At 37.6% G+C, this 19,810-nt stretch overlaps 1 protein-coding gene across 4 annotated transcripts in view; it reads left to right on the forward strand.

Moving 5' to 3' along the window:
- PIBF1 (progesterone immunomodulatory binding factor 1) overlaps nucleotides 1-13,179 on the forward strand; it is a 200,177-nt gene extending 186,998 nt beyond the window's left edge. For all 4 annotated transcript variants that reach the window (XM_059902534.1, XM_059902533.1, XM_059902535.1 and 1 more), the window contains 2 exons: nucleotides 1,450-1,623; nucleotides 12,966-13,179. In XM_059902534.1, coding sequence (XP_059758517.1) covers nucleotides 1,450-1,623; nucleotides 12,966-13,016 — 225 coding nt within the window. In that variant the 3' untranslated portion in view covers nucleotides 13,017-13,179. The remainder of the gene's footprint in view (nucleotides 1-1,449; nucleotides 1,624-12,965) is intronic.
- The last annotated feature ends 6,631 nt before the right edge of the window (nucleotides 13,180-19,810 follow it).

The raw sequence follows: 19,810 nt of genomic DNA on the forward strand, positions 1-19,810 counted from the left end.
ATTACCACCAACACAGCCTACCACTGTTGTACAGATAATAAGGTAAAGGAGAGTTCAGTCCGCCCTCTCTCCATATTCTTGTGTTTGATTGAATCAATTTAGTAATTAAGCATAAATATCCACTAGTTAGTGTTTGGTGCTAAAGGTTTGACTATGGGGGAAAATAAAAGACAAAAAAGACTTGGAAGAGGGAATGAGTGGAAATTTTGATCCGGGTTCTTCAAGAAGTTCAGCATAATGAATTCTTAGTTCAAACAACAACTGATAAAGCTAACTCAGGTTTTCATTTGTAAAAGAAGAGGGAATAATATGTTTTGTTTTGTTTTGTTTTTACTGAAGTATAGTTGATTTACAATGTTTCAGGTGTATAGCAAAGTGATTCAGTTTTATATATATATATTCTTTTTCAGACTCTCTTCCCATATAGTTTATTACAAGATATTGAAGACAGTTCCCTGTGGTATACAGTCGATCCTTGTTGTTAATCTATTTTATATATAGTAGTCTGTATCTGTTAATCCCAAATTCTCAATTTATCCCTCCCCGCCTCCTTTCCCTTTTGGTAACCTTAAGTTTGTTTTCTGTGTCTGTGATCTGGGAATAACATGGTTAAAGAAATCCTGAAGCTATATTAAACTTACTGTTTGAACTGCTGATTAATAGGCAAGAAAAAAATTTTTGGACTCTTTTTCCCTTGCATCTTCATGTAAGACTTCAAAAGGAAATGGAATAGTTTAAGAAGTAGAAGAGAAGAAGTTAAGTGCCTAAATAATCTGCTTATCAGCATGTGTAGAGAAACTGCGGGGGAAAGTAGCCGTGCCCCTGGTTCCCAAATTTGTTAGAATCACCTGAGGATCTTTAAAAAATTTCAGAGCCAAGGCCACACCCCAGCCCAATTATCTCACAGTCTCTGGGTGTGGGACACAGGCATCAGTTGTTTTTGAAGCTCCACAGGTGATTACAATATGCAGAAAAATTTGGGAACCACTAGGCTACAGAATAATACTTTTTTTAATTGAAGTATAGTTGACAATACCGTGTTAGTTTCAAGTGTACAGCAGAGTGAGGCATTTATACATATGTTTTTTCAGATTATTTTCCAAGATATTGAATATATTTCTTTATGCTGTTCAGTAAGTCCTTGTTGCTTATCTCTTTTATGTATAATAGTATGTGTCTGTTAAACCCATGCTCCTAATTTATCCCCACCCCCTTTCCCCTTTGGAATGATATATTTATCATTTAACGGTATTAATGACTATGAGATTCATGTGCATAATTATTGAATATTAATATGTTGTTTTTTCACAACTTTCCTTGTTTATATAATGTAGTAATTGCTTCAAATGTTTTTTCTACTTCAAGAATAAAAATAAATATTTTAACATCAACATTATGAGTCTGCTTGTTAAAATCATACTTGCCATCTTCTCTTTTCATACACAACAGGAATTGGCAGCAATGAAACAGATTATCATTAATATGCGTAGTAAGCGTTCTGAGGAAAACTTACTTTTTACTAAAACGGAATCCAAAAATGTGACAGAAAGTCAGAAATCAAAGACTTTGAATGTGCCTAGAGAACATGAAGACAATGTATTTATACCCAAACCAACACTCTTTGTAAGTACAATAAAAATTAACTTAGAATGTTAGTGTCTCTTATTTTCGCTCAATAGATTTTACTTAAATTTCTTTCCTCTCATAGTGGTTTCAAACTAACTTTAAAAGGTCTGTATGTATCCTTTTTCTGAATGTATATGTTACCTATCTTAACAGTTGGTAGTTGGGGTTTATATTTCTCGTTAACATATCGGACTTGCCCAGGAATTAGCGTTACTCTAGCACTGTCCTCCGCCAGTCTCCAGGGACGACTTATAAATGAATCAGAAAGACAGTCTTGATTTGACTGGTTTACAGCACGATCTCTCAGTTTTCAGTAGGATGTAGCTGAGGTCATACCTCGTTTGAAAATTTTTCTCTTGTATATAAAAGAAAGTTTACTGTAGAAAAAAAAGAGAAAAATACAGATAAGCATAAAGAAGTTTGTTTGTTTGTTGTTGTTTTGGCCATGCCGCGTGGCTTGCAGGATCTTAGTCCCAGCCCAGGGGTTGCACCCTGGGCCCTCGGCAGTGAAAATGCCAACCAGAATTCCCTGTTTTTGTCATTTTAAAATTTACATAAGAATCAAAGGGATGCAAAATATCACCCGCCCCCTCTTATTTGTAAAATAATATATTTTGCTCTGAGTTTTCTTATAAAGTATAAAACCAATCGTATTAACATAAACTGAAAAACTGAAATGCATTATTAGGTAAAAATGTATGTGCCCGGAAATGAGTCGAAGAACAAGAAATTAGAAAAATTTGGATTAAAATAGAAAGTAAATTAGGAAATATTGAAAATGATGTTTTAACAAGTAATAAGAATTAAAAGGCAACAGAATCGAAATAGGAGTAACCTTATTAAATAGTGCCCTTTACTTCGACATGGTTTCCCCTCCATACCTTAATTTCTCAGAAGGAACATTTCTACCATCTGAACATAGAGACTCAAAACCAGAAAGATTTTCTGTACGATATTCTGATTCAGTGAGTCCCCAGAATCTTAATTTTTTTTTAACTCCCTAGATGATTATAATAATCGGTCAAGTATGGGAACTTCTGATCTAAGCTATTTCATTATACATTCAGAACATGCTACTCAAGATCGATGAGATGTGAGAGCTTGCTTGGTGATTACATAGTTCAACCTCCTTTTTTTAAAAAAATGACAGAGTTACAATCTAAATGAAATAAGGGATAATTATCATAAGGCTCCTTGTGGCAATAAAGACTGAGCTAACAGGATGGAGAACACAGGAAATCTAGATTGACCAGCCTGGGTACAAGGCAGCTCTGTGGATTTCCACAGCTGAGTACATGGATCTTTTCCTCCAGTGGTACTTCAGCTTCCCCATGTTTCTCTCCTGTTGTCTGCTTACTCATGGTTTCCACCTCCTCATCAACGTGCTCACAGCCCCTTGTCTTGAGACGTATTTCTATTCGTCCTTTCCCTAATCTCCTCTCTTATAACCTAGTTCTCCCTGTATTTTCCAAAAGCAAGTTTAACTGGCCCAGCTCCTCCTTGTTGGCAGATACCCCTGGTGGCAAGACTAGTTAAGGTTATTAGCCAGCCTACTGAATGGCTGCCCTTACCTGTGACCAGGGGTCACGTGGTACCAAAGAAAGTTGCCTAGGGCTATTTATTCAGAAGGGCCATGGCTAGGCAAGTTTCCCTCAGAAAGTCGGCTAAGATTGTGACAGACAGTGTGATGTATCTATTATTATATTATAATCTACAAGAAGAGAGCAGACTGAATACATAGATGCTAATGGAAAACGTTGGATTGGTGGAAAACCGCAAGATACAACCACATACTTAAAGCCTATCACACTCCCTGATCTGCTTTTCTGACCCTTCTCTGTTCCAAGCAATGAACTATTCCTTCTGACCCTGACCGCCTACATTTCTGACTTTAGCTTGGTAACCTGATTCTGATATCCTGAAATCCTAACTGTCACCAGTACATAAGTAACAGATTTCTCCAATATCTCAAGATAAGGTTCTGCAATGAAAAGAAAATGAAGAAGATTTGAAATATGAAGTATTAATTGGGTAGTTTTTATTTCCTTCTTTATGCTTATCTGTACTTTCTTTTTTTTTTCTATAATGAACTATCTTTTGTATACAAGAGAAAATTTTTCAAAAAAGGTATGATCTCAGCTACATCCTAATGAAAACTCAGATATCATGCTGTAAACCAGTCAAATCAAGACTATGTGCTAATACTGCAGAATTAGGAATGGGAACCGACTAGGTCACCTGGGGCGAGTCATTTAAATGCCCTGAACTGGGTCTTGTCTATAAAATTAGGAGGGAGATTACATGAAATGAGGGCTGGACTTCTTTTATACTAACATCCATGATTCTCTTAAGGCATCATAATTTTTACGGTTATTATTTTGAGTATTTTCAATTTTCCATAATAGTGCTTTTCTTACGTTTTTCTCTCATCTTGTCAATAAGGAATTTATGGTGCAAATATTTGAAAATAAGATCTAATCATTACATAATCTTATGGTTTTATAGCTAAAATGGAAACATTTCTAATTTACTTCCAGATCTTTTGGCTGATATTATTTGCTGTTGATATTTTTCGCTGATATTAAATTCAATGATAGAGGGATGGATGGATGGATGCGTGTTTATATGTGCACTGAAAATACGAGGAAAACACACAAAGCCCCTGTTAAATGGGCAGTGGGGTGAAGGTAGAGCTGTGTTACAGAGGAGGAAGGGGAGGAATAAAAGCTTGAGACATTTTTCTTTCCATATTTGTATAATCATATGAACGTTTTGCAGTGTTCATGTGATATTTACACAAGAAGACAACCCCAAAAGGTGTATTTTATAGAAAAGCTCTGGCTGTTGAAATCACAGATGTGGGAGGATTGTTTTTCAGGCATTTGATGCACCAACAAAGACTAAATTGAGCCACAGAATGTAAGTGCTTTGAGGATAGAAGCTGTGTTCCCATTGCCTTACATAGCACATGATCAAAGCAGGTACTCAATAAATATCTGGTAACAAAGCATTAAAAAACAACAACAGTTATTTGCCTCCCCAGTTTAGTTATCGTCTTAGCCATTAAAACTCTAAACTGTGTGGGGAACTTTAGTGTTGAACTAAATAAACTCCAGGGAGAGTGAAAGCAGCAACTTCCAAGACCATGGTCTTGGAAGGAAATACAAACTACTTTAAAGGAAATATAAACTGCTGTGGAAATTCAAAGAAAGAAGAGATAATGTGATGTTGATGGACTCCAGGAAAAGAAAGTATTTGAGGTTGACCTTGAAGAATGTCTAGGATTTGACAAGGACAATAAGGGTTAAAGAGTGAGAAATTCCAAGGGCAGAGAGTATAATAGTCACAAAACGTTTTCTAATTTGTGTTCCTTTTCATTATTCAAAACTAGGATGTTTAATAATCTAGACTTTGTTCCTCTCTTACTACATTCTTATGCCTGACTTCAGTCATTTCGCCACTTAACACTTTTCCTTAGGAAAAAAGGAAAATACAGTGGATAGGATATACCTAGAGTAGTCAAATTCAAAGAGGCAGGAATTAGAATGGTGGTTACCAGGGACCAGGGGGAATGGGGAGTTATTGTCTAATGTGTGAAGAGTTTCAGTTATACAAGATGAAAAGACTTCTGTGGATGAATGGTGGTGATGGTAGCACAGCAATGTGAACATACTCAATGGCACTGAACTGTACACTTAAAAATGGTTAAGATGGTAAATTTTATGTTATATGTACTTTACCAAAAAATTTTTTAAAATTTAAATTGATAGGTTATAAAAAGCAGTGTTTCTCATTATTCATAAAGAAAAGTTTATAACTTTATTAAAGTGCAATTTAGCAGTCATTTGTAATATACTTAATATAATGAATACAATTCATTGGATGTCTTAAGACACAGGGTGCTGCCCTGGGGTAGCATTACCACAGAGCATGTCCTAACTCTGTGCCACCCCACATTTCTCACATTATAACACACATAGAAAAGTATAGCATTTGTATGGCACACCGAGGTAAATGAACTTTGCTGGTAGATTGAAGGGGCTCCAGCCATGTCTAGGAGCTGAGGGAACCAATTGCTCTTCATACCTCTAACGCTTTGTCACATTTGTTTTGAAGCTCTGGTCTCACTTTCTCTTTTCTTCTTTTTTTTTTTTTTTAATATTTATTTATTTATTTGGCTGCATCGTGTCTTAGCTGCGACACGCGGGCTCTTCGTTGCAGCGCACGGGCTTCTCTCTAGTTGTGGCGCACGGGCTCCGGAGCACGCAGGCTTAGTTGCCCCACAGCATGTGGGATCTTAGTTCCCCGACCAGGGATCAAACCCGCATCCCCTACATTGGAAGGCAGATTCTTAACCACTGGACCACCAGGGAAGTCCCTGGTCTCACTTTTTCATGTTGAATCTAGATTTATCTGACCAGAACATGCTCAGACCTCAAGATAGCTAGCTATGTACATTTACATTTTTAAAAATAATTTTTCAATTTCGAGTCTCAGGAATACTAATTGCAGCCTCTTCCCGGTGTAATATAGCTCTAAGCTAAATTAGAAATAAGGAATTTTTTAGTGAGCGTGGAAGTAGAGCCGTGAGGGCTGAATGATCTGGGGCAGTTTCTCTTTTTGTCACTTTGTTGGTAGGAAAGCTGGGTCAGCTCTCTTAGACACATTTTAGTTGGGCCCTGCCTCTGAGGAATCATAAATATTTATTTCCTCAATTCCTAGCTTATATCGTTTTTTTTAAAAAACTAAGTAATTATATCTACTAGACATAGTATTTCTTTTCTTTAGAAAAGTGGCACTGGTTGAACACTAATAGATTCTTAATTTCTAGCTCTTTTTCTAGATTCCAGGAATAATCCACCAGGCTTATTATGTCTGCATTTATCAGTCAGCATTCTTTCTCAATATGCTATAATCCCCAAGTTATATATTAATGTTTTAGTTGCCTGCTTATGGATGACACAAAAGTACCCATCTTATCAGTTATTTATCTCCCAAATCACATTAGAACAGTAAATTACTTCTGGTTGGTTTCCAGTTAATCCTGTCATTTGTTTTTATCACAGCCCTCTGAGCTCTTTCCTACATCTGGAATACAATTTACTTCAGGGCCTGTTAACACCACTAATTTGTGCTGTTTCTTTATAAAATTACAAATATAATTAATCTAAACCAGCACATAAAAATTAAAGCAATGTTCCCAATATAAACACTCACTTTTAAGTAATTTGTATGTCTAATATCATGTCATATATATATGTGTGTGTGTGTGTATGAAAAATATATTATGAAAAGGGTTTCATACCATGGAACCTATGAAAGTCTTAAATTTAAAAAAAAAAAAAAAACAGAAGTGTGAAATAGTCAGAAAATAGGGCCCTCCTCAGTTAAAATATTAACTCTGTTAATAACTGCATAGACATGGGACTTCCTTGGTGGTCCAGCGGTTAAGACTCCACGCTCCCAGTGCAGTGGGCATGGGTTCGACCCCTGGTCGGGGAGCTAAGATCCCACATGCCATACGGCATGGCCAAAAAAATCTGAATAGGCACAAGAAAATTTGTTACCCAAAGCACCATCTTATGGGTAGAAAGGGTAAATAACTTTGAGATAGTAACATAAAAGAAACACTACTGTTTAAATAGGTAAAGAAGTGGAATTACCAAAATAAAAAGCAGTTAACTGTATCTGAATTTTTGTGCCCACTTTATTTAACAGTCATCTAACAGGAGATGGCAAATTTTTCCTTAAAGGGCAAGACAGTAAATATTCTAGGTTTTATGAGGCACATACCATCTCTATTGCATATTCTGTTTGGTTTTACCTTTCTTTAAAAATGTTAAATCCATTCTTAGCAGGCAATCCATACAAAAACAGACCATGGATCATAGTTTGCCAATCTGTGATCTATCTTAATGCTAGTTGCTCAGTACTAATCAGGAGTTGGTAAAGGCTTAGAAACTTCCAGTGGCTGGAACTTCGGGCCGTCACTAATGGATAGTACCTTACTGACAAAATATCTAGAAATGAAGAATGTATGTCTCACGAGAATCAGAAATCAACTTTCCAGAATCATTATTATCTCCATGGAATTTGTTTGAATTTTGGTAGTGTTTAGACATAGATATTGATGTAGATGAGAAGTTGACCTATTCTATCCTAATGTAATTGCAGGTAACCTGAGTTTCAGACTGTAATATGACTGAGAGCAGAACTTTACCAATAGAAAGATTGAACATATCTTGAGTTCATACAACAGAATATGCTATTTTCATATCTTATTGGTTATTTTCATTTCCACTCAATAATTGCAGTGTTACTTAGAATCATAAATACTGCCCACTATGCTTATAAAGGGCAGTGTTACCTGATTAGTTGGAGCCATATTATTACATTACTGGAGTGGCATTTTCTTTCACATTACGTAGGGGCAACTCTTGAATATAGACTCTCATGAGGCTTATGTCCAGATTTAAATTGAACTGAGAGGCGTCTGTAATAGTAAACCCAAACAACATTCATTCATTCATTTAAAAAGTTTATTGGGAGTTCCCTGGCAGTCCAGTGGTTAGGACTCGGCACTTTCACTGTGGTGTGCTAGGTTCAATCCCTGGTCGGGGAACTAAGATCCTGCAAGCCACATGGCGTGGCCACCAAAAAAAAAAAGAAAAAATAATGTTTATTGAGCACCTCCTTTGTGCCAAGCACTGTTAGAGGCAGTAAGGGTATAAAACTTCCTGCCTCCATGAAGCTTACATTCTTTTGTGGAGATTAGACAGTAAACCAACAAACAAACCAAAAAATAAATTGTAGAGAAAGTGAAAAAATGACAAATGCTATGGAGAAAAAATAAAACAGGGTGGTCGGTGGGTGAAGAATAAGGAGGGATGGCCTCCCTGAGAAGATGACACTTAAATAAAGACCTGAAAGGAGTAAAACCAAATGCTCAAGGTTTTTGAGCAGCTGAATTTTGCTAGATCTCATCATTATCTTAAAACTGAGGAAATTTTAAATGACATTATACCCAGGTAAAAATAGATTCCGATAGAAACTTGCTTTGCTATTAAATATGTAGGAAATGAGGTCCTATTACTCTTTTTGTTTTTTCTATTTTAGAATGTAAAATATCTAATGAAATATGTAACTTTCTTTAACAGCGAAGTCCAGGTAGCTCACATTGGAAACAATACACTTTTTCAGTATTGCTGCTTTTTTTCAAAACATTTTTTTAAAAAGCTCTTGGTTTTTTTTTGTTTGTTTGTTTTTTATTGTGATAAAAAACATATACAATTTACCATTTTACCCATTTTTAAGTGTACAGTTTAGTAGTATTAAGTATATTCATATTGTTGTGAGACGGGTCTTCATAACTTTTTCATCTTGCAAACTGGAACTCTGTATCCATCGAGCAACGCCTCCCCTTCTTCCCCCCCTACCTCTGTAGCCCCTGGCAACCCACCACTCTACTTTGAATTTCTATGAAATTGACTGTTTTGGATACCTCATAGGTGGCATCATACCATATTTGTCTTTTTGTGACTGGCTTATTTCACTTAGCATAACATCCTCGAGGTTCTTCCATGCTATATCTCAAAGCATTTTGCAGTACCTCTTATGGAATTGTCTTTTGAGTCTATGACACATTCTTTTGAAGCTATTCATTTATTCAAGCCTTATTCCAGGCCCAGGGCCCCTGCCCTAGAGTGCCTCAGAGTCTGATCATGGAAACCATGTATCATATAACATGTGTGATAAATACCAAATAGGAAGCAAGTACAAAATACTGTGAGGGTCACGTTTGTATTTTCAGACCTGGACAGCAACAGTGAAAGATGAACTAGAGGAAGGATGGAAAGAAAGAGCCAACAGACTTTGATATCAATTCAGACAGAAATTAAGAAGGTAGCAAAGGTGGTGGTGGAGGAGAAAGACGAGGCAGATGGAGGGATAAATTGGAGGGAGTGAGAAACACCTCTACAGGAGAAGCAAGGAGGTAGAAACCAACAGGTGATAATGAACATGTTAGGCTTAGTAACTATGCAAAGTTATAACCACTCCTAGGTCTCAAGGGGCAAAGAGGAATTAGAGCCTTCGTAGGAAACTTTGGTCTTCTACAGAAGAATTTACTACTACCAAACTATGGCCAGGCAAAGAAGGAGCTGGAGAATAGACATCCCAACTTCTTTCTCCTCTGACCCACAAGCCCACTCTGCAGCTCATTGACTGAACCTAATCAGAAACCGTAAGCCACCACTGACAGCATCCTGAGGCACAGCAGGTCTGAGGGTACCCAGAATATCCAGCACCATTAGTTTTTATTCTCCCCATATTATGTGTGAAGTAACTGAGTGGTCATCAACTTGCCCGAGTTTATAGATAAATGGCTGGAGCCTGTTTTATTCCAGAGCCTGTACTTTAACCCATTATTCTGTACTGTGCTCCAGCTACAAAAAAAAAAAAAAAAAATCAACAACAAAGGAAGCATGTCATTGAGCACCTACTGCATGCCAGACACTTTTCCTGTGTGCAGAAAATACAACATGAAACAAATGCTATAACTTACTTAAGGATTAGAGTCAGTGTCTAGGAATTATGTTCCACTGCTAGTTCAGTGACTTAAGTAGATTGTTCTGGCTCTCAGATAAAAGCCTGAAGATAAGCTTTTCAGGGCTAGTATGTGGCCCTTTGAAGTCATCAAGGACCTAGGTTTCTTCTGCCTTTCTCTTCAAACCATCCTTGGTGTGTGGCCTGTCCTCAGAATCACAATATAGCTGCTGTAGCCTAAGCCATCACATCTGCATTCCAAGCAGGAAGCAAGAGGAAATGGGGGGAAATACCATCTCCTTTTCTAAAGGCATTTTTCTGTAAGTTCTACCCAACATCTTCTATTTATATCCCATTGGTCAGAATTTAGTCACTTGGCCACACCTAGCAGCAAGGGAGGCTGATAAATGTAGTTTTTCACTGGATGAGCCCATTACTCTCATAATGAAATCAGAGTTCTGTTACTGAAAGGGGGAAAATAGACGTAATCTAGGCAACCACCAGGCTCTGTCATAGGGTCTTACTCATTTTTATATCCGTACAGCCTAACACAAAGACCTGATACATAGTAGGTGTTCAATAAATTACTATAAAACTAATCTCAACTACAAGTAATTTAGTTCATGTAATAGAGTGTCAAGAGATAGGGTTAGAGAAGTAGGCCTGGACCAGATCCTAAAGGGCCCTGTCTTCTAAATTAAATGTAGTTTGAACATGACAGTGATAGTGAAGTCTCCCCCCGCCCAAATAACCTAGGAATAAGGAATATACATTAGACCTATGGGACAAGCTGTGAAACTAATTTTAAGTGGCTATGACCAAAAAACTGAAAAGTCAATTTATGAAGAGGAAAAGCAGTTAATCCCCAGGACAGAGGTATACTCGACTATGGCAAAGCTACTTCACTAACACATCTGAAGAAAGAAGGTACTGGGAGGAGGGGTTGGAGGGCGGATGGTCTGCAATGGACCAGACACAGATTGAAGTAGTCAGGAAGGACAGTCTACCATTAAAATGCTTGTACTGTCCTTTATGAGTCTTAAGATTCCCTTTTAATATCAAAAGTTTTATTTACCTTCTACTATACATACATAGTAGTAAAAGAACTTTTAGTATCAGCTGATTGAGAAAATGCAGATATACAAATTCTATGCCTTTTGCTTGATCTGTAGAAGTTGCTTTCATATTTTTTTGTCCACGAGCCTCAGTTAAGAAAACCAGTTTACATTATGACTCAGTGAAGATCACAGTTTCTCAAAATGGAACTTAGTGCTCCTCTGGCAGATCAGCTAGCGTTCTGGTTTGTACTTTGGTTTCTTTTGGATTTGGTTAGGCCCTGTCACCTTTGAATTCTCTTGGAAGATAGCACCTGGCTTTTCCCTATGATTTCCTTATTTTACCCTGGAAGCTTCTTTCACCTTTAATACTAAGAACTTTGGACTTTCTATTAAAGAAAAACTACTAAAGTGTTTTAATGCAGATTTGCATTTTAGAAAGATAAGCTTGGAGGGATTGTGGGTGATGAACATAATAGAAGAGAAAGCCAAATCAGAAGTAGCAAATTCTTGCAGGAGTGAAGCCAGAAATGATGAGGGCCCAAGGTAAGCCTTTTGGGGTCAAGACAGAAGCAGAATAAGGAGTTTAAAAGATATTTCTACAAATGTTAGGGACCGTTTAGAATGAACGTAGCAAGTGGGAAAAAAAAAGGAGAAATCTAAGATGAAGAGGAATCAAACATTTCTGGTTTAGATGACTGAACAAAATATGGTACCATTCACCAAGACAGAGAATATGGCGGATTGGGGGAGTTCATTTTGACATACTGAATTTTAGTTGCCTTTAGGAATCATGTAAAAGTATTTGTAGCTCAAGTTAGAGCTATGGTTATACAGATGGGGTTGGAGGAAGGAGGTGGAGGATCTACTTGTGTATTTGGTGGTAATTGAAGCTGCCCAAGGGCATGGCTAAGGGCAAGAGGAGCTGATCATTGATGCCACTTCTAACATTTTGTGCATCAGCTATGGCATATGAAAAGATAAAATTGTAACTTATCATACTTATCTATATGCCAATGTATATGTATTTAGGAATGTGGTTCTTCATAGTTTTAAGGAGATATAAGTGGGAAAGGAGTAATTGCATATTTGATTTATTATATTATATAAAATAAGATGTTTTGATTGGCATCAATATCTTATATAGGGAGTTCTGAGTGCTTTATCACAGTCTACCTTCCCTGCTCTTTTGTTACTACTCTGTATAGCCAGGTTCTTTTACATTGAAATGATTGAGCAGTAAACCCAAGAAGTACTCTGGTAAATACTTAGCAATTCAGAATACCCAAAGCACAATGATTTGGATCTAGAAATTCTTTACTAAATATCTATTGAGTGAATGAGTATCTATACGTAGATAGATAAGACAACTAAAAAGAAGCTGTGCCCTTGATTTTTTTTATAATTTTATTTGAAAATAGAATCAATTCATAAAATACTCGCCTCTGTAGAATATAGTAAATATAGGATTTAAGCCAGAAAACACAGCTGTGTATTTTTTTTAATAGACATACCAGGTGGGAGATTATTTCTGACAAAAGACAAAATCTTTGCCCTTAACTCTCTTTCTGAATTACAAAAAGCAATTATTTACTATAATTTTACATAAAAATCCCCAATGTATATAGGTACTTAGTTCTTTGAATCGTCTCTCTTCTCCTCCTTATAAGCAATTTACTTAATTTTCTTTTCTTCTTCTTCTTTTTGTTTTGTTTTTTTTTTTTTTCCTTTTTTTTACAGACCAAAAAAGAAGCACCTGAGTGGTCTAAGACACAAAAAATGAAGACCTAGTGTTTTGGACGGATTTGCTCTATCATTATTTACTCCTGAAGGTCTTTTTCTGACGAACAAAGTTTGTCTTAATCATGTACTTGACATTTTTTAAATAGCTAATTTAAAGTTTATTTTAACTGAATGTTAAATTAACAAATTATCATAATAATCAAACTACATAAAGTGCAAATATTTGGTTTTATCTATTTTGTTACAAAATAAATATTATATACTCTATTATGATTTAAATTTTGGAGCTTTCATAATTCTTTAAGGCATTTTAAACATGTGGCTTATAAATATTTTGATTAGTTGTTATATTGGTGAGTATTTTTCTAACTATATAAATTTTGAATTTAAATGTCATAACACAAATACCAAGACACCTTACAATTTTTAAATTAATAATCATCTGTGAAGTCTACCAGGAGGCATTTTATATGCCCAATAATGGTGGTCAGATATCATGTGAGTGGATATGAATTGCTGATTCTTTCTTGGGGCTCTGTTTTTTCTTATATTTCATATTATTATTAACCAATACAGTCTGGTACAAAGTCTGTTATTCCATTGGTCAAGTAAAAATTTGGTGGAAAGTGTCTTGTTACTTTGGTCAAAACAGATGCAGTATGGACCAAATATCTAGTCTGTAAGGAAAAAATCAGTAGCATTTTCTCTTTTTCTTGTCATAAAATATGCTCCATTTATCATTCAAGAGTTACAATTTAAAAGAAAGAAGCGGGGTGGAAGAGAAAGAAAAGAAAAGAAAAAGAAAGAAGTATATTTTCATGTATCAGATTTTCTCAACCACTGTTGACGTAGAGGCTGGACAAGTCTTCATTCAGGGCAGGAGTGGGGCAGTTCTTTGCCTTGTGGGATGTTTGTCAGCATCTCTGGCCTCCACCACTAGATGACAGTAGCACCCGCACCCCCAGCCCGAGTTGTGACAGTCAGAACCCTCTCTGTCCCTCAGGGTCACACATCACCCCCGCCTCCTAGTGAAGCACCACTGATGCGAAAATCACTGATTATCCTGGTAGATATGAAAAAAGAATCTATCTAATCACTGTGTTCTTTGAAAGTTTACGGTATCATAGGCTATTAGTTGAGTGTGAGAGAACAGAAAAAGTCTCTGATAATAATATACACTTGTAAATCTGCTGTTGGCCTAAAAACCCTAATCTCATCCTTCCCTTTTATTTCGTTTGGATACATCTAAACTACGACTTTCTGCAACAAAGATTTGTGAAAACGGCCTTTCTCAGACACGCATCCTAAATCCAGATGCCCTTATAATTCATTAAAACTAAACTTGCAGCATAATTTGTTTCCTTCCAAAATGCTAGAAGAGAATGTCTGTTTTATTTTCACCTCTAGTTATTAATCGAAAAGCATTTTATAGTTTTGTTCAGTCAACCCTGTTTGTTATATGTACGTATTTTAATATAAAGGAATACTGATTGATTATCCAAGTTAAAGTAATGGTGTGGACAAAGGCACAGAAGCAGGAAAATTTGGAGCTAATTTTAAAAATAGAAAATGCAGTGATGAGGAAATTGAGGAAGTCTTCCTCCCTCCAAATCCCTATTTTTTTCCCTCTTCCTTTCCTTTCATTTGTAGATATGAATTACTCCTTTAAAAAAAAATAGTTCTTTCTATCATTTCCTACCATTAATAAATCTCAGGATTAGACTGTGGTATGAAATCTTTTTAGATGACATTTGCAAATTTTCTAATTCAGATGCCACTCCTTCCAGAAAATTCTATCTGTTCTACCATAGTAATTTGTGTACTCTGTACTCTATATCTCTAATTCTGCTTACCATATTTTAATTATTTATTTATTTATTATTTATTTATGGCTGTGTTGGATCTTCGTTTCTGTGTGAGGGCTTTCTCTAGTTGCGGCAAGTGGGGGCCACTCTTCATCACGGTGCGCGGGCCTCTCACTATCGCGGCCTCTCTTGTTGTGGAGCACAGGCTCCAGACGCACAGGCTCAGCAGTTGTGGCTCACGGGCCCAGTTGCTCCGCGGCATGTGGGATCTTCCCAGACCAGGGCTCGAACCCGTGTCCCCTGCATTGGCAGGCAGATTCTCAACCACTGCGCCACCAGGGAAGCCCTACCATATTTTATAATAATTGCTTACTTGTCCATTTCCTTGAAGGCAAGAACTATTTCTTAAGCTTTTTTTGGTCCTCAGTATTTAGCACTGTGCCTTGAATTTAAGCTGTAAATGTTTATTTGATGAATTTGGGCACAGATGAGATACAGTGATGTAACTTTTTTTAATATATTAAAAATCAGAGTTTTTTTTTTTTTTTTAGTATCACAGAATCTATTCTAGCTCATTTCTTTTTGTTTTTGGGGGGTTTTATTGAATTTTTGAATTTTATTTTATTTTCTTATACAGCAGGTTCTTATTAGTCATCCATTTTATACACATCAGTGTATACATGTCAGTCCCAATCTCCCAATTCATCACAGCACCACCCCCCACCGCCGCTTTCCCCCCTTGGTGTCCATACGTTTGTTCTCTACATCTGTGTCTCTATTTCTGCCCTGCAAAGCGGTTCATCTGTACCATTTTTCTAGGTTCCACATATATGCGTTAATGTACAATATTTGTTTTTCTCTTTCTGACTTACTTCACTCTGTATGACAGTCTCTAGATCCATCCACGCCTCTACAAATGACCCAATTTCGTTCCTTTTTATGGCTGAGTAATATTCCATTGTATATATGTACCACACCTTCTTTATCCATTTGTCTGTCGATGGGCATTTAGGTTACTTCCATGACCTGTCTATTGTAAATAGTACTGCAATGAACATTGGGGTGCATGTGTCTTTTTGAATTATGGTTTTCTCGGGGTATATGCCCAGTAGTGGGATTGCTGGGTCTTATGGTAATTCTATTTTTAGTTTTTTAAGGAACCTGCATACTGTTCTCCATAGTGTCTAGCTCATTTCTTAATACCACTACAACCCTTGCCTTTTCTTTAAATTTCCAGACCTTCATTTTCTCTTTCTAATTTTTTTTTAATAAATTTATTTATTTATTTTTGGCTGCGTTGGGTCTTCGTTGCTGTGCGCGAGCTTTCTCTAGTTGTGGTGAGCGGGGGCTACTCTTTGTTGCGGTGCGCGGGCTTCTCATTGCAGTGTCTTCTCTTGCTGTGGAGCATGGGCTCTAGGCGCACGGGCTTCAGTATTTGTGGCTCTCGGGCTCTAGAGCGCAGGCTCAGTAGTTGTGGCTCACGGGCTTAGTTGCTCCGCGGCATGTGGGATTTTCCCGGACCAGGGCTCGAACCCGTGTTCCCTGCATTGGCAGGTGGATTCTTAACCACTGTGCCACCAGGGAAGCCCTCTTTTTTTTTTTTAATATTTATTTATTTTTATTTAGTTGTGCCGGGTATTAGTTGCAGCAGGTGGGCTCCTTATTTGCGGCATGCGTGTGGGATCTAGTTCCTGACCAGGGATCGAACCCGGGCCCCCTGCATTAGGAGCACAGAATCTTAACCACTGTGCTACCAGCGAAGTCCCTCTGCTTACTTTTTTTTTAATTGTGGTAAAAAACACATAACATAGATTTTACCATCTACCCATTTTTAAGTGTAGGGTTCAATATGTTGAGTTTATTCACATTGTTGTACCACAGGTCTCTCAAACTTTTTCATCTTTCAAATCTGGAACTCTATACTCATTAAACAACTCCCCTTTTCCCCTTTCTCTCACTCTATCACACAGTGACCCAGAGTCACTATGTTGTACAGGCAGTGGTTGGATAATCACCAGGAAGTTTAAGGCCAGATTCCCACCTTTAGGGGAGGTTGAAGTTGTTAATGAGCCGGTTTCCCTTTTATTTTACGATCCCGAGAGACTAATGATAGACAAAACAAAAGAGTTTGTCTTAAATATTACTCCTTTAAAAAAATAATTAGTATTGTAAATGCTTCAAAGAAAGACTTCCTGAGGCTTGGAGGTCACCAGGCAAAACTCGCCAGCCAAGCAGCTATCTAGAGTCCTCCAAGGTAATGTTTGCTTTCGTTGATTTACAGAGCCCATGGTCTAGTCCTCAGCCTTACAGGACTCAGAAACTTAATTCTGTTAATGAACTAAAGATGACACATCTTTCAGGAGTATGCCCACACCTACTGGTTATAAATCGTAATGTATCAGTTGTGAGTGAAAAGTAAAACTATTATACAGAATGTAACTTACTGGGATAAGCACAAATGATGTGTTCTTGCCTTATTTTCCCTTGGCTTCTGCAGTACTGTACTCTCATTTTCCCCCTTGCTCCTCTTCTAGCTGATCATAAAACATTAGAGTTTTTCTAAGTGTCTTTTCCCCCTTAAGTCTTTTTTCTGTTCTCTACTTATTCTCTTGATAATTTCTGCTCCCTGGCTTCAGTTACTATATGCCAGTATTCCCGAGTTTATAGCCCTAGTCCAAACTGTTACCTTTTAATATAAGACCGGCCTACTTGACATCTCAACTTGAATGTCTCATTGTGACCTTAAACTTAACATGTGCAAAACTGAATCCACCAAGTTTCTTCTCCAGTGTTCCCGGTTTCAATAAATGGCTCATATCAGTGGCTATTCAGTGGCTTGTATTACAAACCTATGAGTCATTCCAGACCCTTTTCTCATTAGGCCTCAAGCTTCAGTCACCACGCCCAGATGATCTAGCTCTTAAATAGTTCCCTTTTTTTAAACTTTCGATTATGAAAATTTGCAAATATATAAAAGGGCAAAATAAATCTTGGGGTGATGGATATGTTCACTATCTTGATTATGGTGATGGTTTCATGGGGGTGTATATGTATAAAAATGTTGATCAAATTCTACTTTTTTAAATGTACAGTTTACTGTATGTCAGTTGTACCTCAATAAAGATGCTTAGAAAAAAGAAAGGTAAGAGTTAGGAAATCACCATTTAGTAACCCCTGGTGAAATGATTCAGGCATCAATCACCAGTGAATGCTAAAGCAGTTAGAGGATATCGGAGAACTTTATATCAGGTCATAACCACCAAAATGCTCTAATCGACCTTAGATTATGTTGATTTATGTGACTCTTGATGTGATGTAACATGAAGTGTAAAACAACACCTAGGGCTTCCCTGGTGGCTCAGTGGTTAAGAACCCGCCTGCCAATGCAGGGGACACGGGTTCGAGCCCTGGTCCAGGAAGATCCCACATGCCGCGGAGCAACTAAGCCCGTGCGCCACAACTACTGAGCCTGCGCTCTAGAGCCTGCAAGCCACAACTACTGAAGCTCGCGCACCTAGAGTCCGTGCTCCGCAACAAGAGAAGCCACCGCAATGAGAAGCCTGCGCACCGCAACGAAGAGCAGCCCCCGCTCGACGCAACTAGAGAAAGCCCACATGCAGCAACGAAGACCCAACACAGCCAAAAATAAATAAATTAAATTAATTAATTAAATAAAAACAAAAAAAAAAACACCTATGCAGTATCCTTGCAAAAAAAAATAATAAATAACCTGAATCAGATCAAGTCTTCAGACCTAACTCCCAGTCTGTAGGCAAAACAAGAAATACACCAAGCTTAATGACACCACAGAGAATGAGTCATTCTGGGCACTGGGAATGTTCATTGTTTCTGGGCCCTCAATGTTTCTAGGCTTTTTCAGTAGACAGAGTTATGAAATAAGTGTTTTTAAATAGAGAGGGGGAAATCATGAGTTCCTACCAGTATATCCAATTCTACTTTAAGATTTTTTTAAAGAATTCAACTTCTTTGATTTTATACTTTGTATTTCATTTCCTGTTTGTGAATTTCTGTCACTGCCTTAGCTCAAATCCTCATGTCCTCTTCCCTAGATTACGTCAGTCTCCTAACCAATCTCCCTAAATCTACTCCTGCCTCTCTCCAAACCATTCTCCACAGAGAATAATGATCTTTTTCCTTTTTTAGACACTACAATTTTTTATTTAGAGTTTAATCTACAGTTTATACAAGGTATTATAAGATATGAACTTAGAAAACGGATCACATTGCAATTGAGGTACAAACTGAGAGCATAGTATGTCATGTTTCAGTAAATTTAATTGAAAAATTTTAAATGAGGACTTCCCTGGTGGTGCAGTGGTTAAGAATCCGCCTGCCAATGCAGGGGACACGAATTTGATCCCTGGTCCAGGAAGATCCCACATGCCACGGAGCGACTAAGCCTGCGAGCCACAACTACTGAGCCTGCGCATCACAATTACTGAAGCCTTTGCACCTAGAGCCCGTGCTCCGCAACAAGAGAAGCCACCACAATGAGAAGACCGTGCATGGCAACGAAGAGTAGCCCACACTTAACCGAAACTAGAGAAAGCCCCTGCACAGCAACGAAGACCCAATGCAGCCATAAATTAATTAATTAATTAGTTTAAAAAAAATTTTTAATGACCAGATAGATAAGCCTTACTTTTTCCTAAGCCCACATGAAATAGTTCTTTCATGTGTGGTAGAGAATAATTTTATTTTTCATTTAATGCAGTCATGGCAATTTTAATCATAAAATTGTACATCATTGGCAAATTTAAAAATCATTGACTAGGGCTTTCCTGGTGGCGCAGTGGTTGAGAATCTGCCTGCCAATGCAGGGGACACGGGTTCGAGCCCTGGTCTGGGAAGATCCCACATGCCGCGGAGCAACTAGGCCTCTGAGCCACAACTGCTGAGCCTGCGCATCTGGAGCCCGTGCTCCGCAACAAGAGAGGCCGCGATAGTGAGAGGCCCACGCACCGCGATGAAGAGTGGCGCCCACTTGCCGCAACTAGAGAAAGCCCTCGCACAGAA

The sequence above is a fragment of the Balaenoptera ricei genome, chromosome 18, assembly GCF_028023285.1.
Source record: "Balaenoptera ricei isolate mBalRic1 chromosome 18, mBalRic1.hap2, whole genome shotgun sequence".
Classification (NCBI taxonomy): domain Eukaryota; kingdom Metazoa; phylum Chordata; class Mammalia; order Artiodactyla; family Balaenopteridae; genus Balaenoptera; species Balaenoptera ricei.